Source organism: Panthera pardus, unplaced genomic scaffold, assembly GCF_024362965.1.
Source record: "Panthera pardus isolate Hobbes unplaced genomic scaffold, ASM2436296v1 HiC_scaffold_13, whole genome shotgun sequence".
NCBI classification, from domain to species: domain Eukaryota; kingdom Metazoa; phylum Chordata; class Mammalia; order Carnivora; family Felidae; genus Panthera; species Panthera pardus.
The window spans coordinates 203167226-203193809 of record NW_026526688.1 but is presented as its reverse complement, the minus strand read 5'-3'; the positions used below and the strand labels follow the sequence as shown (position 1 = coordinate 203193809).

Genomic DNA, 26584 nt, shown 5'->3' with positions numbered 1-26584 from the left:
TGATTTAGCTCATTCTGGTTGTGTCATGAAGAATGGGTCAGAGGATTTGAAGACGGTGACTGCAGCTGGGGCAAGGGTGAGGTTAGGCAAAGAGATGTGGGCAGGCCCAGAGCTAACGGTATCTCGGCCCTGTAACCACCCACAGAACCCGAGGGGGAAAGGATGTTTTTGGTGTCTCGGTGACTGCGATAAGTGGGGCGCTCAGGAATGCAGGGCCTAGGCAAAGGACCGCTCCTGTCCTAAGGGCAGAACTGTACCTGGGGCTTGCTGATGATGGGCAAGCGGCCCGGGGAGGAAGAGGGTCCAGGCGGAGAGCTTAGATTTCTGACCTGGGAGTCTGAGGCCCCGCGGGGCAGAGAGCACTGGAAGGCCTGGGACGGTCGGAGGCACGCCCTGCGAGGTGGGTGAACGCGAGGTCGCGAGAAACGTCGGGACCATCCGGGACCTTGCCCGGTCACTAGGCACCAGAGCCCCGGACGCGGGAGCAGGGAGAGGGCGAGCTCGGGAAGGGCGTCTGCAGGCCCTGGGGTCCTACGCTAACCGACAGGTGTGCCGGGCCGGGCCCTGGTACAGCCACGGCTGCTCTGCACAGGCTGCTCCATCTCCCAGGGCGGACCCCGACCCGAGGCGCCCGGGCTCTCGGGGCAGCAGCTCCGCGCACCGCTGGGCCAGGCGCCCTCCGGAACCCCACCCAAGCCCACGAGGCAGGTCGTTCTCATCCCCAGCGAGTCACCTGGGTTCTGGCTAGGGGACCGGCCCAAGGTCACAGAGCCAGAAAGTGGGGGAGGCGGACTCGCACCCAGAGCCGGACCAAGGTCACCGGGCCCCTCCCGGCGGGCCAGAGCCCGGTTCCCGGCCTGGTGCATCCCGGGGGCCGGGCCGGCCTGCGGCACCCGGGGGGCGGGGCGCAGGACGCCGGGGCGTATGCGTGCCTGTCAAAGAGGCGGAACTCCTCGTCTCCAACCCTGTAGTTCGTCCACCGCGGGCGACGGTGCCTCGCGCCGGCACGGCCCTTCCGTCCAACTACAACTCCCAGAAGGCCAAGCGACGCGGGCGTGACTGGGCTGTGCGTACAGCGACGGTGACGTCACCGGCGCAGGCGACTCCCCCCAGCCCCCGGCTCAGCCCCTCTCGGCGTCCGGGCGCTCGGCCGCGCGAGGCTTGACGGGAACCGTGGTCATCCCACCGTGTGTCCCCGGCGGCGACGCGGGCGCGCGAACTCCCACTCCCGGCGTGCCCTGCGCGCCGGCGCTCGTTAACGGCGGGAGGGGGCGGGCGAGGCAGAGGGGGAGCGGCGCTCGGGAGGGCGGAGTAAGGCGTGGGGGGGGGGGGGGAGGGCGCCCACACCCCTCCCCCTCCCCGCCGCTCCTTCCCCCTCCCCCGACGTAAACTGGGATCCCTTTCCCCTTGTGTCCGCCATATTGGACTCTAACTCTGGTCAGCGGCGGCGCCGGGCCCGGTGGACTCGCTGTTCCTCCCGCCCAGCGGCCTCCCCGCAGCTCCCGCCCGCCCGGCCCTCCCCGCCCGGAGGCGACCCCGCGTAGCGCCCCCCCCCCGCCCTCGGCCGGCCGGAGCGCCCCGCCGCCGCCTCAGCCTCCCCGCCTTCCCCGCCCTCCGCCGCCGCCCGCGGCCCCGCGCCCGCTCCGCGCCCTCTCCCCGCCCGCCCGCCATGAGCCCGGCCGACGCCAAGCGCGGGGCCAAGCGCCGGAAGAACAAGCGGGGCGGCGGCGGCGGCTCGGGCGGGGGCAACGGCGGTGCGGGCGGCGGCAAGGCCGGCCCGGCGGCGGCGCTGCGCGGCTCCCAGGCCGCGGGCCTGGCGGCCCCGGGCGGCGCGGCGGCGGCGGCCAACGGGCCCCTCGGCGCGGGCGCGGGCGCGGGCGGCGCCGCCCCCGGAGGCTACTTCGAGGTAAGCGGCGGCGGCGGGGGCGGGGGCGGGGTGGGCGGGCGGACGCGGGCGGCCCTCCCGCCGGGGGCCGGACTCCGCGCGGGTTAACGGGCGGGCCGGGGCCGGGGCCGCCGGCGGCTAGCGCGGTGACAGCCTTCCCGCGGGCTGCCCGCGCCAGGTGCCGGCATCTCCTGGGTGCGGCGCGCGGCGCTGCCTGTGCCTCTGCCCACCTGCGCGCCGCTGTCACGGACCCGGGGGTGGTGCCATCTCGCCCCGCGCGGAGCGCGTCCTTGAAATTGCTGGTGTGCAATTCCAGGAGAATTAGGAGTCAGGTGACGAGCGGGGCTTCCCTTCGTAGTTGGGAGTGCTTTCAAATGTTGTTCCACGGCGGCTGCCTTCTGCATCCCTGGCAAGTGATGACTGAGTAGTGCCTGCCTCGAAGTTTTCTCTTTCGGCTCCGATACGGTCGTTTGAGGGCCACCTGACAGTCTTCCGGAGCCCAGCTTTTTAAAAAAGTTTTAGGGGTCATTGGGGGTCTGGTTACTCAGACATATATTCAGTGTCTGAACTTAAGGAATTTGAAAAATGAGTTTTTTCTCCCGTGTTGTTGATGAAAGCAGCAAGCACACAGTGCATGTACCAGTTGTGGATTGCTGCACCTTTGTTCCTCTGACATCGGTCACAACACTTCAGAAGACACGATGGTAGTAGGAGGGTGTGCACCTGACACGGTCATTTCCAGTCGTTCACTTGGCTACTGAAAGATAACGGACTTTGCGAAAGTCGCGTCTTTAGAACTGTTAAATTCAGTTCTTTTAAAGACATTTGCAATTTAAAAGAAAGCCTCATCAGGAGTATTTGTGTGCGAAATCACGAGGCAAAGTGTTTTATGCAAGATTCTAAATATTGTGTAGGAATGGTCTGTAGTGAGAGCAGATACATGATTGCACGTGGTATGGCTTTCTGATGCTTTTGCTATTAAGTGAACATACAGTAACGCGTGTGTACTTTCGTTTCAGTTTAAAGTATTTTCAGTGTTCTCTGTAGTGTAAAAAGTGCGGTTGTGGGAGCTTTCTTTCGATGATGTTGTCACGTTTGTTTGGGATCCTGGATCATAGGCCTGGACTTCATTCTACAGAGGTTACCCTTTTCGAACACCCTGGAGAGCAACACAGGTGTAGTTGTTGGGGTCAAGGATGAAGTTTGGGCATTTGGATCTTTGAGCTGTAAATTAAGGGTAGTGTTTGCTGCTGCTGGGGAGGTAAGAGTAGGCCGTCTGCCTATGCAAATCCTTTACAAAAATGTTGATAATATTTGCTATAGCTTGGTGTAAAATATACCACTTCTACCCATTCAGTAAAAACAAGTTGGTGATACTATTGTTTCAGGTTTTAATAAATCCCATTTATTTTGCAATATTTAGCTAAAACAGTCTTCTTTTAGTTTATTATTCCATTACTCAAACTCATATATAACCATCTATCTAGTATGATTTTTGACAAGACTGCCTTACTGTTAAACTTATGAGTCAAGGTTTTTGACCACGATCCCCTGTGAGAAATAAGATATATTAAGACCTGTAGTGCCTGCTTCCTCTTACACAACAGAAGTTTTACAAAGTGGTGTGTATATATATATATTTAATGTTTTTATTTTTGAGAGAGAGAGAGAGAGCGAGAGCATGAGCATGAGCAGGGGAGGGGCAGAGACAGAGGGAGACACAGAATCCGAACCAGGCTCCAGGCTCTGAGCTGTCAGCACAGAGCCTGATGTGGGGCTCGAATTCACAGACCGTGAGATCGTGACCTGAGCCAGGTCAGGTGCTCAACCGACTGAGCCACCCAGACGCCCCTACAAAATGATATTCTGATATTTTTTTGTCTTTTCTATTTCATTCTGTTTCATTAATAAAACGGTTGTAGTACACAGAATTACTTTACTGTGTTCTATTGATTTGTGACTTGCGCTCTGAGAAACATTCTCTGTAAAGTTGTATCTTAAGTTTTTTCACTCATATGTGGAATTTGAGAAACTTAGCATGAGACCATAGGGAAAGGGAAGGAAAAATAAGTTACAAACAGAGAGGGAGGCAAACATAAGAGACTCTTAAATACAGAGAACAAACTGAGGGTGGATGGGGGGGGGGCAGGAGGGGAAGATGGGTGATGGGCACTGAGGGTGGATGGGGAAGGTGGGGGAGAGGGGAACATGGGAGATGGGCACTGAGGAGGGCACTTGTTGGTACGAGCACTGGGTGTTGTATGTAAGCTATGAATCATGGGACTCTACTCCCAAAGCCAAGACTACACTGTATACGCTATATGTTAGCTAACTTGACAATGTTATTAAATAAAGTATCTTAAGTTTTAAAAAATCTTCACAAGTATTTTTGATAACAGTGCATGAAAGATACCCATGGTGGCAAAGCTGAAAGTGTTCTTGATAACTGATCACAAAAATTTGTACTGTAATTCTGAAGCCTCTGGATTGTCTCCCCATAGATGGTGAACTCTTTGGGGGAACCTTGTCTGGTGCAGAAGAGGCATTCAAAGAAGTGTTTGTCAACAAACAACAGAGAGGGCACTGGCCTTGCATTTCCAGAAGAAGCTTCTGATTGATTCCGGGGTTGCATCCTTTCCATTCTATGTAGGGTCACCAGGGCAGAAGGTATCTGAGAGAGGAGTAAGAGTGGAAGGACGGTCTGGATTCCCAGGAGGCGTCCTGTGTTCTGGGCACAGCACTGAGTGTTAGCCGAGGACCACCTTCATCAGGGTAGCTGCTCAGGCACAGAGGGCCTTTGTGCATGTGGGTGGCTTCTACACAGAAGTAAGGGCTGAGGGGTAAGTAGGAAGATACAGTGTAGCTTATAGAGTCTTTGGCTGCAAAACTTGAGTATACAACTTGATAGGCTCTGTGCCTTCAAGCAAGCTGTCAAACCTCAGGCTGCTTCAGTGTTCTAAGTGATCTGGCACCTAGCTTCTAGGGTTATTGTACGAATTAAATAAATAAACAGTGCCTGGTGGCACGCACTGTTACGTATGTACACAGTCATTATTTTCCAGGAGGCTGGGCTGGACTTTATTAAGGACTTTGCCACAGGATGCTATCGATCAAGCTTTTTCCGCTTGTGGAATGGGAACACAGTATGCGGTCAAGAACAGTGGGCATGGCTGGGTCTTGGATAAGCCCCGTTCTAATAGCCTCATTTGGTGGTCTGCTCTGATGCAACAATAAAGGGTTGGCCCTGAAATGAAAAGTTGGTGGTGAAGGGTATCATGAATATATCTTATTGTTTTGCATTTCTATTTTAAAATATAATTTTCATAATGTTCATGGTGTATTGAGTGAATAAGGAAGCTTATAAAACAGAAAACGTTTGTAGCTCATTAATAATTTAAAAACATATTTATTTATTTTTGAGAGAGGGAGAGAGAGAGAGCGCGTGAGCAGGGGAGGGGCAGAGAGAGAGAGAGAGAGGGAGAGAGAGAGACAGAATCCTAAGCAGGCTCCAGGCTCTGAGCTGTCAGCACAGAGCCCAACAAGGGGCTCAAACTCACAGACCGTGATATTGATCATGACCTGAGCTGAAGTCAGAGGCTTAACCGACTGAGCCTCCCAGGTGCCCCTCATCAATAATTTTTAAAGATTCTGTTTTTCTTGAATGTTTGTTTATTTTTGAGAGAGAGAGAGCTCAAGTGGGGCAGGGGCAGAGAGAAGAGGGCAGAAGATCCAACAGCAGCCCGATGCTGGGCTCCAACTAAGGACCTGCGAGATCATGACTTGAGCCACCCAGGTGCGCCAGAGATTCCATTTTTAAGTAACCTCTACACACAGTGTGGGGCTTGAACTCAAAACCCCGCGATCAAGAGGCTCATGCTCTACTAACTGAGCCAGCCAGGCTCCCCACAATAGAAAACATTTGTAGCATGAACCCATATTTGTAAAATATCTGTGTGTATATATTTGCATAGGAGAGTCTGATACGATATGCGTCAAAATATTTTGTGGTTGGGGCGCCTGGGTGGCTCAGTTGGTTAAGCTTCTGACTCTTGAACTCAGCTCAGGTCTTGATCTCACGTTTTGTGAGTTCAGGCCCCGTTTTGGGTTCCACATGTAGCCTACTTGAAAAAAAAAATTTGGGGTGGAAATTCTGATGGCTTTCTTTTTTCCTTTTTGCACATTCCTCAAACTTTAAGACTTTTCTACAGTGAGTATTACTTACGGAGCAAAAAGATGAATAGTACTTTACAACCTGATATTACCAGCATTTTTTCTTTTTCAAATAAAACTGATCTTGGCTTTTTCACCTTTTAACAATTAAACATTTAGGTATTATATACAAAATAAAAATATTTACACAATCACAGTTCTGTTTTCTGAATGGGTGTGCAAAATTCAGTCACGCCCACGTTATTTGCAAAAACCAGAATTCCTCTATTATGGAAATTGACCCAGTCACTGGCTATTGGAATATCAACTTACACATAGTTTACACTCATGGAGGACTCAAAAGGGAATTTAGAGCTGTTTTTGTAATGCTGTTAGAGATTTGTAAAAGGAAGCCATTTGGCGGTAGGGATCAAAGTACATTTCCAAACTGCGATATTAAAGTTTTAAAGTCAGGGGGCACCTGGGTGGCTCAGTCGGTTAAGCGTTCTACTCTTGATTTCGGCTCAGTTCATGATCTCACAGCTCTGGGATTAAGCCCCCCATAGGACTCTGCTCTGAGTGTGGAGCCTGCTTGGGATTCTCTCTCTCCCTCTCTCTTTGCTCCTCTCATGTTCTCTCTCTTTCTCTCCCTCTCTCTGTTTAAATGAATGAATGAATGAAGTTTTAAAGTCAGAGAAACCTGTTGTAGTATAGGGAGCATTTGTAATAACATAAATCCTTTTCAGCAAGGAAAAGTGGCAAGAAGGAGATACTATTAATAATGTTTAAAGGCCATCCTACAGCACATTCATACATAGTTAGATGGTATGATTATGAATCTCGAGGCACATTGGGGTGTGTTGCAGGCATTGCTGCCGTGATGAAATGAAGTTCAGTCGTAACTTTCTCCCTAGTTCACATTTGCCTTAGTGACCTGAGGGAGTATGTCAAATAAAGATCTAGAACCTTATGTGCTTTAACTAAGATTAACAATTTGGTGCAGCTGCAAGGAGCACCTGTGTGATTGAGTATTTTATGCATGTGCACACCCATGTAACCAGTATACCAAGATATAGAATATAGATATAGAATATTCCCTGTACCCTAAAATGCTTCCTTGTTCCCCTTTGCAGTCATCCCACCACTGTTCTGCATTTGGGCTGTATTTGAATTTCTTGTGAAAGCGCTCTGCCAGTGCTCTTTGGCTCAACGTTGAGGTGCACCTGTGTTGTTGACATAGCAACTCAATCTTTTTTTAATTTTTTTAAATATATTTTTAAATGTTTATTTATTTTGGTAGAGGGAGAGCACAAGCAGGGGGTGGTGCAGAGAGAGAGAGAGAGAGAGAGAGAGAGAGAGAGAGAGAGAGAGAGAGAGAATCCCAAGCAGGCTCTGCACTGTCAGCTCAGAGCCCTAATGTGGGGCTTGAACTCAAAGACTGTGAGATCATGACCTGAGCCTAAATCAAGAGTTGGATCCTTAATCAGTTGAGCCACCCAGGTGCCCCATCATCATTCTTTTTCATGGCATACATCTTTTTCCATTGTATAACTATACCACAGATTATCCATTCTAATATTGATGGATATTCAGGTTATTTTATTTTATTTACTTTTTTTTTTTTTTTAAGTAGGCTCCATACATAACGCGGGGTTTGAACTAACGACCCTGAGATTAAGAGTCGTGCGCTCTACCAACTGACCCAGCCAGGCATCCCAAAGTTATTTTGTTTTATAGCTGATAAGCACATTCCTGTACACGTCTTTTGGTGGACATGAGTACTCATTTCAGTCGAATATCTGTCCATATATATCGGAGTGGAGTTGCTAAGTTTATGTGGTTTGACTTTAGTAGATATTGCCAGGCAGTTTTTCTAAGTGGTTTTATTGTATGCTAATTGAAAAATTAACATGTAGTAAAATTGATATTTTAAAATGTACAGGATTTTGGATTATATAGACACATCTATATAGATTAGTATAACCACTACCACTGTTAGGATACAGAACACTTTCTTGGCCCACAAAAGCTCCCTTGTGCAATCCCTGTGAGATCATACTCTCTTCCACCCCCTAAACTCTTGGCAGCTAGTACTTTGTTACTATGATTTTATCTGTTGGAGGAGTCATATAAATGGAATCATATAGGATGTAACTTTTTGAGGCTAGTTTATTTCACTCAGCATAATCACTTTGAGATTCATCCCAGTTGCATATACCAATAATAGATTGTTCCTTTTTACTGCTGAGTAGTATTCCATTGTATGGATATACCACAGTTTATTCATTTTCCCGATGGTGGACATCGAGGTTCTTCCCAGGTTTTGGTGAAAATGAATATAGCTTCTACAAAAACATTTGTGTACAGGTTTTTGTGTGGATTAAATTTTCATTTTTCTATAGTAGATACTAAGAAGTGGGAGCTGGGTCATATGGTAACATTGTAAGAAACTGCCAGACTAGTTTTCAGAGCGGCCATACCTTTTTGACTCTTCACCAGCAATGTCGAGAGTTCCAGTGACTCTGCATCCTTGCTAGCGCTACTTGTCCCTAGTGTTTATCTTAACCATTGTAATAGGTGTGGTTTCAATTTGCATTTCCCTGATGACTACTGATATTGAACACTTTTCATGTTATTTGTTTGCCATTCTTGTATCCTCTTGGGTGAAGTGTTTATTCAAGACTTTGGCTATTTTTAATTGGGTTGTTTATTTTCTTGCTTTTGAGTTTTGAGAGTTGTTTATAATTCTGGATAGGAGTGTTGTTGAATATGCAATTTGCAAACATTTTCTTACAGTCTATAGCTTTTTTTTCTTTTTTTGCAAAGAAAAAAATTTAATTTTGATGAAGTTCAGCTTACCAGATTTTTCTTTTATGAGTCCTACTTAAAAAAAAAATTTTTTTTTTAATGTTTATTTATTTTTGAGACAGAGAGAGACAGAGCATGAACGGGGGAGGGGCAGAGAGAGAGGGAGACACAGAATCGGAAGCAGGCTGCAGGCTCCGAGCCATCAGCCCAGAGCCCGACGCGGGGCTTGAACTCACGGACCACGAGATCGTGACCTGAGCCGAAGTCGGATGCTCAACCGACTGAGCCACCCAGGCGCCCCTATGAATCCTACTTTTTGCTGTCATATCTGTAAACTCTTTGTTTTACGAAACTTCAGGTTATAAAGATTTTTTTTCCCTATGCTTTCTCCTAGAAGTTTCATAGTTTTACAGTTAGATCTGTGATTCATTTTGAGTTAGTTTATCTATATCTATATCTATATATATCTATATGTACATATGAACTATTCATATCTATCTATATATATTCATATTTTTTTTTCATATGGATATCCGGTTGTTCCAAACCCATTTGTTGAAAGGATATCCTTTCTCCACTGAATTGGCTTTTCACCTTTGTGAGAAATCAGTTGACCTTATTTGAGTGTGGGTTATTTCTGTACTCTCCGTTCTGTTCCATTGATTTGTGGGTCTGTTTCATTGCCTATACCATGTCTTAATTACTGCAGGTCTTAAAATTGAGCAAGGTGATTTCTCCAGCTTAAAAAAAAAAATCTTTTAATGTTTATTTCTGAGACAGAGAGAGACAGAGCATAAGCTGGGGAGGGGCAGAGAGAGAGGGACACACAGAATCAGAAGCAGGCTCCAGGCTCTGAGGTGTCAGCACTGAGCCCGGTGCGGGCCTCAAACTCACAAACTGGGGGATCATGACCTGAGCCACCCAGGCGCCCCTGATTTCTCCAACTTTAAAGAAAAAAATATTTTGGCTATTTAGTTGTTTGGCTTTTCCATATATTTTAGAATAAGCTTGCCTATCTTTGCGAATAATTCTTCTGGGATTTGAATAGAATAGTCTTAAATCTATAGATCAATTTGGTGGAAAATTGACACATTTACTATGTTGTTTTCCAATCCATGAACATGGTATGCATCTCTATTTGGTCATTTTTGATTTCTTTTTTTTTTTTTTTTTTTTAATGGAGATATAATTGACCTATAATTCATGTTTGGTTTCTTTCATTGGTGTTTTGTAGTTTTCAGCAGATGGATTCTGTACATGTTTTCCTAGATTTATACATAAATATTTAATTTTTTTCAACCTCTGTAAATGGTGTTTTTAAAAAAACTTCAGTTTCATTTATTCATTGCTAGTATATAGAAATGTAATTAAATTTTGTGTGTTTATCTTCTATCCTTTGATCTTGCTAAAATCATATTCTGGGAGTTTTTGGTGGATTCATTAGTATTTTCTGTGTAGAAAGTCATTGTGTCTGAGTAGTGGTTTTTTTTTTTTTTTTTTTTCCTTTGTTTTCTGTTATGTATGCCTTTTCTTTCTTTTTCGTTCTTCATTGCACTGGCTAGGACTTTTCGTACAATTTCCTTGTTCCTGATTTTAGGGTGAAAGCATTCAGTATTTCACCATAAAGTATGATGTCTGCTGTAGATTTTTGTAGATGCCCATTATTAGGTTGAGGAGTTTTGTTAATAGATGTTGAATTTTGCCAAATGCTTTTTTGAATCAAATTGATATGATCATGTACTTCTCTTCTTTAGACAGCTAATGTGGTAGATCACATTATTGACTTTTTTTTTTTTTTTGACATTTTTGACTTTTTTTTTTTTTTTTTTTAAATTTTTTTTTCAACGTTTTTTATTTATTTTTGGGACAGAGAGAGACAGAGCATGAACGGGGGAGGGGCAGAGAGAGAGGGAGACACAGAATCGGAAACAGGCTCCAGGCTCCGAGCCATCAGCCTAGAGCCTGACGCGGGGCTCGAACTCACGGACCGCGAGATCGTGACCTGGCTGAAGTCGGACGCTTAACCGACTGCGCCACCCAGGCGCCCCGACATTTTTGACTTTTAAATATTGACTCAGCTTTGCATTCCTGGAATAAACCCTTCTTGGTCATGGTAAATTACTCTTTTTTGGTTGTGGGATTCACTTTAATATTTTGTTGAGTGTTATTGCATTTGTTGTTATGAAATCTATGTCAATAGTTTTCTTATATATTGTTCTTGCCTGGTTTTGGTGTTAGTATAATGTTGACCTGATAAAATAACTTAGGACTTGTTCTTTTCTCTCTATTGTAGTGTGTGCTTTTCAAAGAAAGGGCTCATTTCATCTAAGTTGTTGAATTTATGTGTGTAGAGTTGTCAGTAGTATTCCTTTATGTTTGTTTTTTAAGGTTTTATTTAAGTTTATTTATTTATCTTGAGAGACAGCTTGTGCTGCATGCATGGATGTGGGGAGGAGCAGAAGAGAGTAGAGAGCTGAAATCAAGAGTTGGACACTTACTGAGCCATCCAGGCACTCCTTGATTTTAGTTTTTAAGTGATCTCTACTCTCCTTGATTTTAGTTTTTAAGTGATCTCTACACCAGTGTGGGAGTTGAGCTCATGATCCCAAGATCAACAGTTGCACGCTGCACCGACTGACAGTCGGGTGCTCCTGTAGCATTCCTTTATTATCCTTTTAATATGTCTGTGAGGGTCTGCAGTGATGTTCCCTTTTTCATTCTTGATATTGAGTATCCTTCCTTTTTTTTCTGCCAGTCTTGCTAGAGATTCTTCAAGTGTTTCATCTTTTTGAAGAACCAGCTCTTTGATTTTTCCCCCCTGTTTTTCTGTTTTTGATTTTGAATTTTTTTTGACTCTGCTTTATTACTCTGCTTTTGGGCTTACTTCGATTTTACTTTTTCTAATTCCTTAAGCTACAAGCTTAGATTATTGATTTGAGGCCATTCTTCTTTTCTCTAATATATGTATTTAGTGCTGTAAATTTCCCTGTAAGCCATGCTTTTGCTGTAACCTCCTCGACTCACAGGTTATTTAGAAGTATGTTTAATTTCCTGTTATCGTTCTGTTACTGAGTTCTAGTCTCATTCTAGTATGGTCAGAAAACATGCTTTGTATGATTGTAATTTTTTTTTTTTAAGTTTATTCCTTTTGAGAGAGAGACAGCGTGACCACATGTGGGGAAGGGGCAGAGAGAGGGAGAGAGAGAGGCTCTGCAGCCATGGGTCTCGAACCCATGACCTGTGAGATCACAACCTGAGCTGAAGTTGGACACTCAACCGGCTGAGCCACCCAGGCACCCCTGTATGATTTTAATTCTTAAGAAATTTTAAGGTTGTATGGTCTGTCTTGGTGAATACCACTTATGGGTATAAAACATATATTCTGCTATTATTGAGTGGAGTGTTCTCTGAATGTTATTTAGATCCAGGTGGTGATGATTTTTTGAATTCTTTTATATTCTTGCTCATTTTTTGTTTGATGCTAACATAGCCACTCTAGCTTTCTTTTCATTGATATTTGCATGGTATATTTTTCTATTTCTTTACTTTCAACCTCCCATATAATTATGTTTGAAGTGTGTTTCTTCATAGACAGTTACTTGATTAATTTCCATTCATTATGTATGTTTTTACTTTATAATATGTATGTGAAATATACTTATTAACTCTTATTAACCTGAGGCCTTTGTTCCTGGGCCTAATTGCTGGGCCTAATTGCTAGTTGAATATCTATTTGGTGCTAGTATAGGTTGCTTCTGTCATTGTATAGCTTTCTTTATTGGACTCTTTTTTTTTTTAATCTTTATTTATTTTTGAGAGAGAGAGAGAGAGAGAGCGAGTGGAGGAGGAACAGAGAACGAGGGAGACACAGAATCCAAAGCGGGCTCCAGGCTCCAAACTGTCAGCACAGAGCCCGACGTGGAGCTCGAACTCATGAGCTGTGAGATTATGACCTGAGCTGAAGTTAAATTTTTTTTAAAAATTTATTTATTTTTGAGAGAGAGAGCATGAGCAGGGAGGGGCAGAGAGAGAGAGAGAGAAGGAGACACAGAATCTGAAGCAGGCTGCAGGCTCTGAGCAAGCTGTCAGCACAGAGCCTGATGTAGGGCTTGAACCCACAAACTGTGAGATCATTACCTGAGCCAAAGTCAGATGCTCAACTGACCGAGCCACCCAGGCGCCCCAACCTGAGCCAGAGTGAGATGCTTAACTGACTGAGCCACCCAGGTCTCCTTTATTGGACTCCTGTTGACCCTATAGGCTTTCTTTTTTTTTTTTTTTTTTTTTTTTTTTTAAGTTTTTTTTTCAACGTTTTTATTTATTTTTGGGACAGAGAGAGACAGAGCATGAACGGGGGAGGGGCAGAGAGAGAGGGAGACACAGAATCGGAAACAGGCTCCAGGCTCCGAGCCATCAGCTCAGAGCCCGACGTGGGGCTCGAACTCACGGACCGGGAGATCGTGACCTGGCTGAAGTCGGACGCTTAACCGACTGCGCCACCCAGGTGCCCCTAGGCTTTCTGAACTCATTGGCTGGAACACACTGGCATGGAGACACAAGCTGTCTTTAGAGGGACTGTGATCAGTACGAGTTGCGATCAAATAATTTGTATCTCATGGACCTACAAAGTTTTTATTTATTTTTTTTTTACCGTAGAAATCAACTTTAGTTTGTAAACTGTCTTAGAGTAATTCCAATAATATATATGGCATTGGCTTATCCCATTTCCTGTGGAAATTGAGTTTTCCTTTTTAAGATTTTTAAATAATCTCTGCAGCCAATGTGGGGCTTGAATTTATAACCCCAAGATCAAGAGTCATGTGCTGTACCAGTTAAGCCAGCCAGGCACCCTGACATTTTTCTCTTAAATATTTTGAGTACAGTATAAGTTACATCTTGAAACTGAATGAGAAGTTGGGGAATTTAACTTCTTTTGGCCCAGGATGTTTTTAATGACCTTTTTATTTTAGGGGCACCTGGGTGGCCCTCATGGTTCATGAGATTGAGCCCCGAATTGGGCTCTGTGCTGACAAGGCAGAGTCTGCTTCACATTCTCTCTCTTTCTCTCTGCCCTGCCACTGCTCGTGTGTGCATGCACACACATGCTCTCTCTCTCAAAATAAATAAATAAACATTAAAAAAACCCATTTTTTTAAAATTTTATTTTAGAATAATTTTAGACTTACAGAAAAGTTGCCAAGTTAGTATAGAGAGTTCCCATATTCCCTTCAGTCAATTTTTTTCTAATGTTGACATCTTATGTAACCTTGGTATATTTGTCAAAACCAAGAAATTGGTTGGTTATTTATTTATTTATTTATTTATTTATTTTTGAGAGACAGAAATGAGTAGGAGAGGGGCAGAGAGAGAGAGGGAGACACAGAATCTGAAGCAGGGTCCAGGCTTGGAGCTGTCAGCACAGATCTCTATGTGGGGCTTGAACTCACAAACTGGGAGATCATGACCTGAGCCGAAGTCGGACACTTAACCGACTGAGCCACCCAGGTACCCCGTTTTAAAAAAATTTTTAACGTTTATTTACATTTGAAAGAGAGAGACAGAGACAGTACGCGAGCAGGGCAAGGGCAGAGAGATGGAGACAAAATCTGAAGCAGGCTCCAGGCTCTGAGCTGTCAGCACAGAGCCCGACGTGAGCCTTGAACTCATGAGCTGTGAGATCATGACCTGGGCCGAAGTCGGATGCTCAATCGACTGAGCCACCCAGGCGCCCTATAAAGTTGGTACAATATTATTGACCACAGACTTTATTTTCATTTCACCAATTTTTCCACATATACTCTGTTTCTATTCCAGGACCCAGTTTAGGACATCATCTTGCATTTAGTGGCCCAGAATTTTAATTTTGATTATTTCTAGCTGCCTCATCTATGGGATGGGAAGGTTAATTTTTATTTTTCTGAAGGAAGGCCTACAAAAAGCTGAATAATACTTATGTTTAAAGTATGATAGTAATTTTATATTAATGCCAAAATTCAGTGAAATTGTTAAGTAGTAGTTTGCTGCAATCTAATTCTTTCTTTTTCTAATTCTCTTCATTCTTCTGTTAATGCTTGGTAATTACTCCACTGTTGGAAGTAGCCCAGCAATGTAAACATTCCCCCCAAGTTCTTGTTGAGAGGTTAGTCCCTTCTTTAGAGGCCAGTGAAGGAAGGTGAGGACTTGCCCCTGCAGGTGCATCCCTGGCTGGTGGTCAGTACAGCTTAGAGAAGAGAGTCGCCAGCCCCTTGCCAAAGCTGTTTGGTTTCTTTGGATAAAGAAATCCCATAAATGAATTCTTGACCGTGCTTATAATATTGCTGTTGCTTTCTGTTTTTAGAAGAATAAAAAACAGCATCCCTTATTAACTGGCTTAAATTGCAGCTACTGTCAACATTCTCCCTTCTTTTAAAAGAATAATAGGTCAGTTATATCTCAGTTTAAAAAAGGTTATTAGGAAAGTCAGGTCTGTCAAGCAGTTATTACAGTTCAATGCCTCTCCACAAAGTGCGAGTTGGACTGGTTTTTTTATGTTTGCACGTTTTGTAGGTGCCCACACCGGTATCGTGGTTGGAATGCTGGGATCGGCAGACCATAGACTCGTAGGACTGTAGACCTGGACAGGCTACAGCACGGCACATGTTTTTGCTGAGCCGATATTTGCTCGCTGAGGAAGCTGAGGCCCCAAGAGTTGAGTTGGGAAAATCCCTCTAATTGTCCTAGTCAGCTTCCCCTCTTGCACCTTTCAACTCCTGGTGGCGCTGGTCACTTACCGGTGATCTACCCGAGATGCAGAAAGCCACCTGTTATCCTTGCCTTCCTCGCTCTAATCTCTGTCGATACGTTTTCTGTAAGCTCTTCTCTGGGAGCGTGCTCTGCACTACATCCTCCCCCCTCCAGTAGCCCTGCCTCTTGTCTGAGCATCTGGGGGTCCCCGCTGTCCTTGGATGACACCCGAACTCGCTCTTCCACGCCTTGCCTGACCGACCGTCTGGCCGAGTGGAGAGGCTCTCGTCCTGGCTCCCGCTTCCTTCCACTTTGTTGTCCTGCTGCTGTCGCCACCTGTGTCTGACCCGGTAGCCGTCACACCGTTCTGCTTGCGAGATGTGGCTGTGTCCTTCTCGTCTGTGTGCCTTTGTTGGTGCTGGTGCTGCAGTGTTTCTTTCCCTTCTTTGCCCAGTTAACTGCTGTTTCTTTCTAAGAGGTCATGGGCTGTCCCTGTGGGAAGCGTGCCTCCTTCATCCTCGGCCAGGCTGTTGCCGCCCTTCTGGGTTCCCTTGGTGTCTGTCCTGAGCTCAGCCACCACACGCAGACTGGATTGGAACCCCTAGTTCGCTGGGACGTTTTCTTCCAAACCCTGCTCTGTGCCCATAGCGCACACTCAGAAAGCGTGGCTCTGCGGACAGTCTGGTTGGTGTCAGCTCCTGCAGTTCCTGCCTCTTTCCCTTTTTTTCTGAAATGTGCTGTATTCTTTGTCTAATGTGGAAGAAAGCGTTGCACTCTTTTTCCAAAGTGAATCTTATATTCCAGGGGTTCTTACCTGATAGATTTTAGTGAGTCTGGTTAACCCATGGAAACTCACTGCAGAATTTATGTGAGTACATTGTCTTGAAGTCTGTTCAAAACCCCTCTGTTCTTTCTCTCCTGGGTCTGGAGTCTTTCATCCTTTATTGGGTTATTTTCCTTAGCATTCAGATTTTTTTTTTTTTTAATTTTTATAAAAAAATTTTTTTTTTTTACATTTATTTATTTTTGAGAGACAGAGACAGACAGTGTGAGCAGGAGAGGGGCAGAGAGAGAGAGGGAGACACAGAATCTGAAGCGGGCTCCAGGCTCTGAGCTGTCAGCACCGAGCCCGACGCGGGGCTCGAACTCACGGACTGTGAGATCATGAGCTGAGCTGAAGTCTGACGCTTAACCAACTGAGCCACCCAGGCGCCCCTAGATTTTGAATTGCCCATCTTCCCTTCCCCCTTAGTCCTTCTCTTGACCTTGCTTAACCACTTAAGATACCTTTCAGTCTGACCCTGTTCTGCCTGTTGCCACCAAATAACTTGAAATACTGGTGAATAATATTGGTTAATATTGGTTGCTTCTACCTTCTTTATCCTCAGTTCCTGTTTTATTCCCTTATCCGCCTATCACCTTAATCAGCCTTCCCAGAGGTCATTAAGTGATAATATTGTCACCAAATCCTGTTGTTCAATCCTGATGTCCTCTGAGCTTGTTGCATTTGATCTTGCTTATATATACCTTTCTGGAGTCTCTTTTGCCTTCTTTAAATGGCACCGTCCTGGCTCTCCTCCTTACTCTTGGCTTTGGTTGTGCTCACCTGTTCCTGCACTTAAGACACTCAGTTTGATGTAGGTGATTCTACGTCCCATTCTTCCTCTCAGGTTCATTCTTACACTTGATGATTTTAATGTGTGGTAGAGATTTCTGATAACAGCAACTGGTTGATCAGCCCGTCTGTAACGCTGGGGCTGTATGTACTTGCTTCCTGAGTGATGGTTGAGGCCTTTCCCCTCATCTCTGGCAAGTGAACTCAGCCTGTCCATGTTTATTTATTTTATTTTTTATTTTTTTTTTGAAAAGTTAAAAATTCCTTAATTTTTTATTTCTGGTACCACTACCACAATTTACAGGGCAATGTACCTGATGTAATGAAAAGAAAAAGAAAAAGACAAAGCTACAACAGATAAAAGACCTCAGGAATGTACATCTAATTGACACTACATTGCATTAATCAACAGCTGCACTTTTTGCAAACTGTGGCTATGACAGTCCTGAACAAGAAGGGTTTCCTGTTTAAGCTGCAGTAACTTTTCTGACTATGGATCATCGTTCCTTCTGTGGCAGATTTTTACAGTTCCTCTAATGCATTTGGGACGACTGTCTCAAAGTAACCTGCAGCTTTCCTGACAACTCCTCGCTCTCTCCTCCTAAGAACTGTAGCCCTTTTCTTCTGAAAATTTTTAGAACCTTCTGCTACCATATCCACCACTTCCACCACCAGATCCATAACCACCACCATAGGGACTGCCCGAGCTTCTTCCACCAAAACTGCCCCCCTTCACGGGTCCATAATTTGATTGCTGTTGCCCACTATAATTTCCAAAATCATTATAGTTCCCACCACCACCAAAATTTCCTCCTTCATTGTGACCATCGTATCCTCCACCACCGCCACCATATCCACCTCCTTGGTTTCCATATCCTGGTCCACCTCCACCATAGCCTCCTCTACCTCTAGAACCAGGCCCACCACCATAGTTGCCACCATCACCTCCAGATCCATTATATCCACCATCACCTCCTCCACAGCTACCTCTGCCGCCACCACCTCCACCACCATAGCCTCCTCTTCCACCAAAGTTTCCACCGCGGCCAAAGTTACCACCACCTCCAGAGTTTCCTCCACGACCCATGAAGTTGCCAGATCCACCTCCACGACCTCTTTGCGATCCAGCAGACTGCATTTCTTGTTTAGAAAGGGCCTTTTTCACTTCACAATTATGCCCATTAATAGTGTGGTATTTCTGAACAACAATTTTATCAACTGTATCATGATCATGAAAAGTTACAAAAGCAAATCCTCTCTTTTTTCCACTCTGCCTGTCCTCCATAACTTCTATGGTTTCAATCTTGCCATACTTTTCAAAGTGATCTCTCAAATTATATTCTTCTGTATCTTCTTTAATACCACCGACAAAAATTGTCTTCACAGTTAGATGGGCACCAGGCTTTACAGAATCCTCTGTAGAAACAGCTTTCTTTGGTTCCACTACACGCCCATCAGCCTTGCGTGGTCGAGCACACGTTGCTGCATCCACCTCCTCCACACAAGAGTAAGTCACAAAACCAAAACCCCTGGAACGTTTTGTTTGGGGGTCTCTCATCACCACACAATCTGTAAGTGTGCCCCATTTTTCAAAATGTTCTCTTAAACTATCATCTGTAGTTTCAAAGCTCAAACCACCAATAAACAGTTTTCTCAACTGCTCTGGTTCCTTTGGATCATGGCCCTCCATTTTGAGACTGGACTTGCCTCTTCCAACTCGAGTTCCCAGCCTGTCCATGTTTAGACTAAATTCTTCCCTTCACATTACAGAATGAGTAGTGAGGTTTGTTTACTACATAATTTATCACAATAGTTTTTTTTTTCTAATTAATTTAAAATTTATTTTTTAGGGGCGCCTGGGTGGCTCAGTCGGTTAAGTGGCCGACTTCGGCTCAGGTCACGATCTCGCGGTCCGTGAGTTCGAGCCCCGCGTCGGGCTCGGTGCTGACAGCTCAGAGCCTGGAGCCTGTTTCAGATTCTGTGTCTCCCTCTCTCTGACCCTCCCCCATTCATGCTCTGTCTCTCTCTGTCTCAAAAATAAATAAACATTAAAAAAAAATTTAAAATTTATTTTTTAAATATATATTTATTTTGGGGAGAGTGCAAGTGGGGGAGGGACTGGGAGAGGGGGACAGAGGATTCAAGGCAGACCCTGTGCTGACAGGCTCACAGAAGTGAGCCCTATGTGGGGCTCAAACTCATGAACTGAGAGATCATGACCTGAGCTGAAGTCAGATGCTCAACTGACTGAGCCACACAGGTGCCCCATCAAAATAAGTTTCCTTTAAAGATTTTTTTGTATTTTTTATGTATGTATGTATTTTTTAAATGTTTATTTTTGAGAGAGAGAGAGAGAGAGAGAGGAGAGATATCATGAGTGGAAGAGGGGCAGAGAGAGAGAGGGAGACAGAATCCGAAGCAGCCTCCAGGCTCTGAGCTGTCAGCACAGAGCCCAACATGAGGCTCAAACTCACAATCCCGAGTTTAAGAGTCAAATGCTCCATTGAGTAAGCCAGCCAGGCACCCTTCAAAATCAGTTTTTGCCTAAAGATGTATGTGGTTGTGCTTTGGACGCAGTTTCTGTATCTGTCAGGTAAGACTATGCTAGGTAATCTTAAGGATCTTTTCCAACTTTGTTATTTTTTGATGGTCAGTCCTTTGGTCACACACTGTCAGAGATTACCCGTCACCTACTGCGGAGGTCTCTTAAGGGAGGGGTGCTTGAGAGGCGCACTGGGAGTGGAGCAGGTGCTCCCTGCTGCTGCGGGAAGAATGCTTTAGTCCTTCCATTTCCCAGTAAGACATTATGCCTAACAAACACTTGTTACGTGAATTGAGATTGGTGCCCTCACTTGCCCTGTATTTGAGGCACGAGTCTTGCATCGTTGCTGAGGTGTCCTGAGGCAGGAGAGGAAGTTTGTTCCCTGACAGTGTGAAGCCTGTGGCAGTTAGAGAGTGCTCATTAAGTATGTTCGTGAATTCTGCTGTCTAATTTTAATTTAATTAAAGAGGTCTCCACAAAACAGGTAGTCTTCAAAGAAACCCTGGATTGAAGACAGTGCCGATAATGAAAGCGTATGGAACAATCAGGAAATTGATGGCACCTCCACTGCTTCCTGCATAGGCTCTTTATTAGCCACGTAATGAAGTCAGGAAAATGATCTAAGCAGAGCTGAGAACCGACTCTCAAAGATGATTTGAAGTGTGGAGTTACATGCAATTTTATTAACGATGAGCCATACCCAGAGTGGTTATCTTGCCTTGAAATGTTAGGGAAGGAAAGTAGCGAGCCTTTATAGTCAGCAAAGTGTTTGCAAACTAAGCGAGAAACAGCTGTAAATTTTGTAGCAGTGTTTAAAGTTCTACATTACTCGATCTGGTACTTTATAAAATTTCATTAAGCTTAAGGATGAGCTCCTGAGGGTTTGTATTTCTGAAAGGTTCAGATGCCAGCAGCAGCTCTAGCTAATTGCACAGACAGACATGCAATACGGGGAATTAGGAGGATACAACATTACGGAAACGACAGACGGAACAGGTCTCTGGGCTGGGCTCCCGAGAGTGACTTCCAGAACAAAAAGTACAGCGTTCAGCTGTGGGGTTGGTCGGGCCAGTCTTTGGCATGTGCTGTGCTCACCTAGCACTCAGAGCCGGAGTAGCCACCTAGCATTGGGGGAAGTTTGTTCTCCAGCAGCGGGGAGCGGGGAGGCAAGAAGGCTGAAACAGTACAGAGGAAACAAGATGGCACCAAAATAAATACATTACTTTGTCAGCGAATACTTTTCAGAGTATTCATAGAAAGTATTGCAGAAGGTTTGAAAAATTAAATTGTTAGAATAAATTATGATGAACACATAATGGGGGGTTTGTTCTGGGATGATGGAAACACATGCTTTTTTTTTTTTTTTTTTTTTTTTTTTAAGTTTATTTTAAGAGAGAGAGAGAGTGTGTGCAAACAGGGGAGGGGCAGAGAGAGAGAGAGAATCCCAAGCAGGCTGTGTGTTGTCAGTGTGGAGCCCAAACACAGGGTTCGATTTCATGAACTGTGAGATCAAGACCTGCGCTGAAACCTGCTTCTAAACAGGTTTTGTGATAGGGTCCCCTCCCTAAGGAGAGAGAAAAGGAAGGAAGGAAGGAAGGAAGGAAGGAAGGAAGGAAGGAAAGAAAGAAAGAAAGAAAGAAAGAAAGAAAGAAAGAAAGAAAGAAAGAAAGAAAGAAAGAAAAAGAAAATCTCAAGGTAATCAATCTGGCTGTGTGCCTACGAGACAACATCCCTCACGACCTTGTAAACTGAGACTCCTTAATCAGACTGCAGGTATATGTGTGTTACCATATGTGGGAGACAAAGAAATAGAAAGTATATTTTTAAAAACTATGCCACGTGACGTTTGGTGTCAGTTCTTTGGGTACGGACCCAGCTGAGTGGTGCGTTTCCTGGAGATTAAAAAGCCTCGGTGTGTCGTCTGCGAGACTCCTGCTGCTGTTTCAAGTTAGGCTTTCTGTAGATTCGGGTTGAGGACTGTTGTGGTGTGTGTGTGACGCCGAGTATCCTAGAGCATACGTATCCTGAGGTGATTTTGTAAAAAGTTTTGTTTAAGTAATCTCCACAGGCAATGTCGGGCTTGAACTCACAACCCTGAGATCGAGAGTCGTATGCTCTGTCCACTGAGCCAGCCGGGAACCCCGAAATGATTAATTAACAGGGGTTTGTGGAAAAATAAGGTATAACTGGCGATGGAGCAGCCACTGTATTTATTTAAAAAGAAAAGTAAAGATTTTGGGGTAGGGTAGGATGGCAGAAAGAACAGCACACGTGAGTTTTATTCACCACGTGACGCATAAATAAGTTCTTATAGCGACAAATTGAAGCCAGAATCCTATAAGGGATCAGCCTGAGCCCTTTACAAAAGGAGTGAATCTTTACAGTGTTTTGCAATGAGGTGGAGAATAAGTATGAGCTTTGCTGGTCGTCTTGTGGCAAAATTAAAAGCACTGTTTATTCTGAAGGTGAATCGAGTGTTTTTCTTTTACGCAAAGACCAGTGTTCTAAATTTGCTGATCTTTTCTGTAATAATAAGTGGCTTTCAGTAGAAAGCTACCTAACAAATTCAGTGTTTTTGAGAAAATAAACAGTTAATCTGCCCCCTCAAGGTAAAGGTGACATTTTATCAATGAGTGGAAAATTGCTTTTTGAAAGAAACTCTTGCTGTGGAGAGCATCTTGAAGATGGGCGTTTAGAGTTGCCGCCACTATGTTTTGTTTTGTTGCTAAGAATATAAATAGTCATCTTACTGCACACTTAAACTGGGGGATGAAATTGTTATACTGTCTACGGAAGCTTTTTGGAAAGTTTACTTCTGAGCTTATTAAAAATACAAAAACGTGATATGCCTCCTGATTACTGTAAAAACAAAGAACTGTGAGGAAGATAAACATTGAGTAGCTGAGGGGGGCCTGGGTGGCTCACTCAAGTCAGTTAAGTGTCTGACTTTGGCTCAGGTCATGATCTCGTGGTTTGGGAGTTTGAACCTCAGATCAGGTTCTCTGTTGTCAGTGCAGAGCCCGTGGAGCCCGCTTCGGATCCTCTGTCCCCCTCTCTCTCTCTGCCCCTCCCCCACCTGCACTCACTCTCTCAAAAATAAACAAACATTTAAAAAATTTGACTAGCTGAATTTCAGCAAAAATCTTTGTGTAATTGATTGATGGGATTGAAAATTGATGAGCATGATTTAGTAAGTGCAAATGATATATGGTATTTCTTCCATTTAGATCCGTGTGTATTTAAGGGAGAGGGACCTTTTTCAGTAAAGACTGCTGGTAAAACCAGCTTTCTAAATAATTGAATTTATCGTGCTCCAAAGATCTGGTTTTAACACAAAGAATATTATACCAAGATTTTGAAAAATAATAAAGTACATTCAGTCACACTGGCTTCCTTAAATTTTCTTCTCACGATTCTTTGTGTGATATAAAAAAGTTCTTCAGGTTTGTTAATAAGTATGCAAAAAGGATTTCATTTAAAAAAAAAAATGTTTATTTTTGAGGAGGTGGGGACCAGTGGATATGAAGCGGGCTCTGTGCTGACAGCAGGAAGCCTGTTGCAGGGTTCAAACTCATGAACCCTGAGATCATAACCTGAGCTGAATCCGGCTGAGCCGCCCAGGTGCCCCCAAAATGATTTCATTTTTATCTTATTGTATGTTTTTTCGTTTTGTGTATTTTTTATTGTATGTCAGTTATATTCATCAACTGCATCTGAATGCCTTCTGTGTTACTGGTTAGAGATGTAGGACGATCTCCAAGCCATGTCCTTGAGCCATGCCTGGATGTACAGTCTGTTAGGTGGGTGGGGGTTGTGTGCACTCCGGTCTGCCTAACCGAGAGTCCTTCTGGAGGAGTCCACCTTCTGGTGAGCAAGGAGGACCTCTCTCCAGCGGGGTCCTCTCCACCTTTCTCCACCTCTCTCCACCTCTCCACCTTGTATTTTCTCATTCATTACATCTGGACCTTGGCTCCCTATCTCTGCTCTTCAGGAAGGCTTTTTCTCCCACATCCTTTTTCTTTGCCTGCTCCCCTTTCCTTCCTTCTGGTTCTGCCTCCTGAGAATCCTACTCTTCTTCGTTATTCCAGGCTTGGTTCTGCCTTCTCCATTCAGCTTGCCCTGATTCTTCCCGACTAAAGCAATTACCTTGAATGACACTGAACACACTTGTATTCACCTATGCATTTATGGCCTCTTACTAGATTAGAAGTTTATTGCATGAAGAAAGATTTTAAAGCATAGTACCTTGTTCAAAGCTAATAAGTGTTTGTTGAATGACTCAAATGAGATGTAGAATTAGAATTTTTTTAAGTTGTTTAAAAACTTCACTGTAACATTTGTTATGTAGAAATTTTCTACCATGTGAATTTAGACAGAGTCTAGCTAACTTAGTCCAGATTTTCAAACATACTAAATTAAAAGGCTTAGTGAAACATTCTAGGCCAATATTTCCCACAGCAAGGTGTGAATGCTGTTACCAGGTATAGTTACCACAGTGTAAGGAAAAATAAGAGGGGCATTACTATGCAAAAGGAGGGATGATTATTTGGGGAATTGGGACTTAAGTCTTAGGAGGTGACTGGCTGGATACGTTTTCTTGTGTACAAAGTCGATTCCAGATTTTAATTGATTCTGGAGTGTGGAAGATAACATTGTCTTTCCTTTCCTGTGGCGTGGAAACTCATGATTGGGTAGGGTTAAGTCTTTAGATCACTCTGGGGCTTGAACAGTTTGTTTCAGTATTGACCAGTTACTTATTGAAACACTCGGGGGCTTACTCATGCAGCCTCTTGTAAAGAGCCAACTGATCAGAAAGAAACTCGTGTGGGGCTGAGAAATTGTAATAGAAAATTTGTTGCTAACAGTGGTGGACTGTAACTTTCTAAAAACTGAATTTTATTTAGCAGTAATATGAAAGCAGTTCAAAGTGGGTTTATTCAGTCATATTTAAACTGTTTAATGAGCTTAGTGCTATTTGTCAGTTTTTTAGTTTTAAAAAACATTTTTTTTAAAGTTTATTGTATTTTTGAGAGAGAGAGAGAGAGACTGAGACAGAGAGACAGCATGAGCAGGGGAGAAGCAGAGAGAGAGAGCAAGAGAGAGAGGGAGACACAGAATCCAAAGCAGGCTTCAGGCTCTAGACTGTCATTACAGAGCCTGACACAGGGCTGGAATTCACCAACCGTGAGATCATGACCCTAGCCAAAGTTGGACGCTTAACCGACTGAGCCACCCAGACACCCCGTTTGTCGCTTTTATTTTTATTTTTTTATTTTTTTATTTTTTTATTTTTTTTGTCGCTTTTAATAGTGAAGAGTTCTGGTGTTTACTATCCTGAAATACTCTTTTTTAAAAAATATTTATTTATTTTTGAGAGAGAGAGAGAGACAGACAGAGCATGAGTGGGGGAGGGGCAGAGAGAGGGAGACACAGAATCCGAAGCAGGCTCCGGGCTCCCAGCTGTCAGCACAGAGCCTGACGTGGGCGGGGCTCGAACTCAGGAGCCGAGAGATCACGACCTGAGCCACCCAGGTGCTCCACATCTTGAAATGCTCTTGAGAGCTGTGAGGAAGACTCCAGGCATACCTGAGATGTGTCTTCCTTCATCATGTATTTAGAGCATCTATTATGTCGGGAGTTGTTCTTGGCACTGAGGACACATCAGTGAACAGAGCTCACAAAGATCTCCCTGTCCCTTTTCGTGGGAAGAGACAGTAAATTAATGAAGTGGTAGGATGGTGAGCGATGAAGCAGGTGTGTGGGCATGATGCTTCCAGGGTTAAGTGGGGGGATCCGGGAAGGCCTACTGAGCAGAGACACGAAAAGGCAATGAGGGAGCAGAGCTATGTGGACATATGGATAAGAGTGTTGTAGACAAAGGAAACAGCAGGTGTCAAGGTCCTGTGACTCTCCTTTATAATTTTAGCTAATTCTACTAAAGTAAAAGATGCTTTCATAATCATTTGGACTGAAATCTTTATCTAGAATCTGGTCACAAAGTCACAGATTTCTGGATGGTCCCGTTCACATGTTCATCCTTAGAATTGTAGGACTGGCATATTGTCATGGTGAACAGAATTTGATTTCATCTCCTTCAGATGCTCTTGAAAGTGGAGCTGTAGTGGAGCTGTATTCTTAGGGGCAGATGCTGGATAAGTCACTTGTATCTGGAGGTTAAGTCACTTGTATCTGGAGGTTTTCACAGCTCATATTAAATAACAGACACTTCGAGCATGGCTTCTGAAATTGTGACTGACTTCTAAATAGCCCAGCACTCGTTCACTTCAGCAGTAGTGAGTGGAGTCTGCAGTTGCCATGTGCTCATTCTAGGGGCTAGTTTGAATCTGTGCTTCTTGGACACATCATCTTTCTTGGGTTTCTACATGCGGGGTTGAATTTGTTGTGTTCAGGTCTTCCATTTGTAAGAAAGCAGTACGTTCCGTCAGCCATTGCAAACTTGGTCATTTTAAGTTCAGAGAGTAATCCTGAGCCAAAGAGGCAACTCTGAATATCCTACTTAAGAGTTTGGATGATGTGCTCTAAGCCAAACCTCCATGTTTTTCCTCCATGTATTTTAATTAATTCCCTATGCTTTAAACATGTCCTAAGTATTCCCTGAACTGCGTTAAGAATAGTACGGCTGTCGGTCTCATCTGTTTACTCCTCCTTGCAGGGGTCATGGCACAGTCTCTGGTGTGTGACACCTCTCTTGACTGGAATACTTGAAATCTTTTCTCCCCTTCATTATTGAAGTCCCCTGATGACACAGGAAATAAGCCTTCCCAGGTTTGGATGTAAGGCAGCGTGCAGTTTGGAGGAAGGTATGCGAAGCACTCCATGGGCACGGGACTTGGAGGGCTCC

At 44.4% G+C, this 26584-nt stretch overlaps 2 protein-coding genes across 5 annotated transcripts in view; one reads left to right on the top strand and one right to left on the bottom strand.

Moving 5' to 3' along the window:
• The first annotated feature begins 275 nt into the window (after positions 1–275).
• The window catches only part of FAM193A (family with sequence similarity 193 member A), a 163413-nt gene continuing 137104 nt past the window's right edge, over positions 276–26584 (top strand). For 3 of the 4 annotated variants that reach the window (XM_053901764.1, XM_053901765.1, XM_053901763.1), the window contains exon 1: positions 1778–1906. The gene's annotated coding sequence lies outside the window, so the exon portion shown is untranslated. Of the gene's footprint in view, positions 401–1777; positions 1907–26584 lie in introns of those variants that run through there. The other variant, XM_053901767.1, reaches the window with a different exon arrangement.
• On the bottom strand, positions 17435–18920 carry LOC109269759 (heterogeneous nuclear ribonucleoprotein A3-like). The gene has a single exon (XM_053901769.1). It carries the CDS (start codon positions 18916–18918, stop codon positions 17815–17817), a length of 1104 nt encoding a protein of 367 aa, XP_053757744.1. The 5' UTR covers positions 18919–18920; the 3' UTR covers positions 17435–17814.

What these genes read in the sequence shown, in the direction of transcription:
- LOC109269759 (XM_053901769.1), bottom strand. Translation starts at nt 18,918, where the DNA reads ATGGACAGGCTGGGAACTCGAGTTGGAAGAGGCAAGTCCAGTCTCAAA.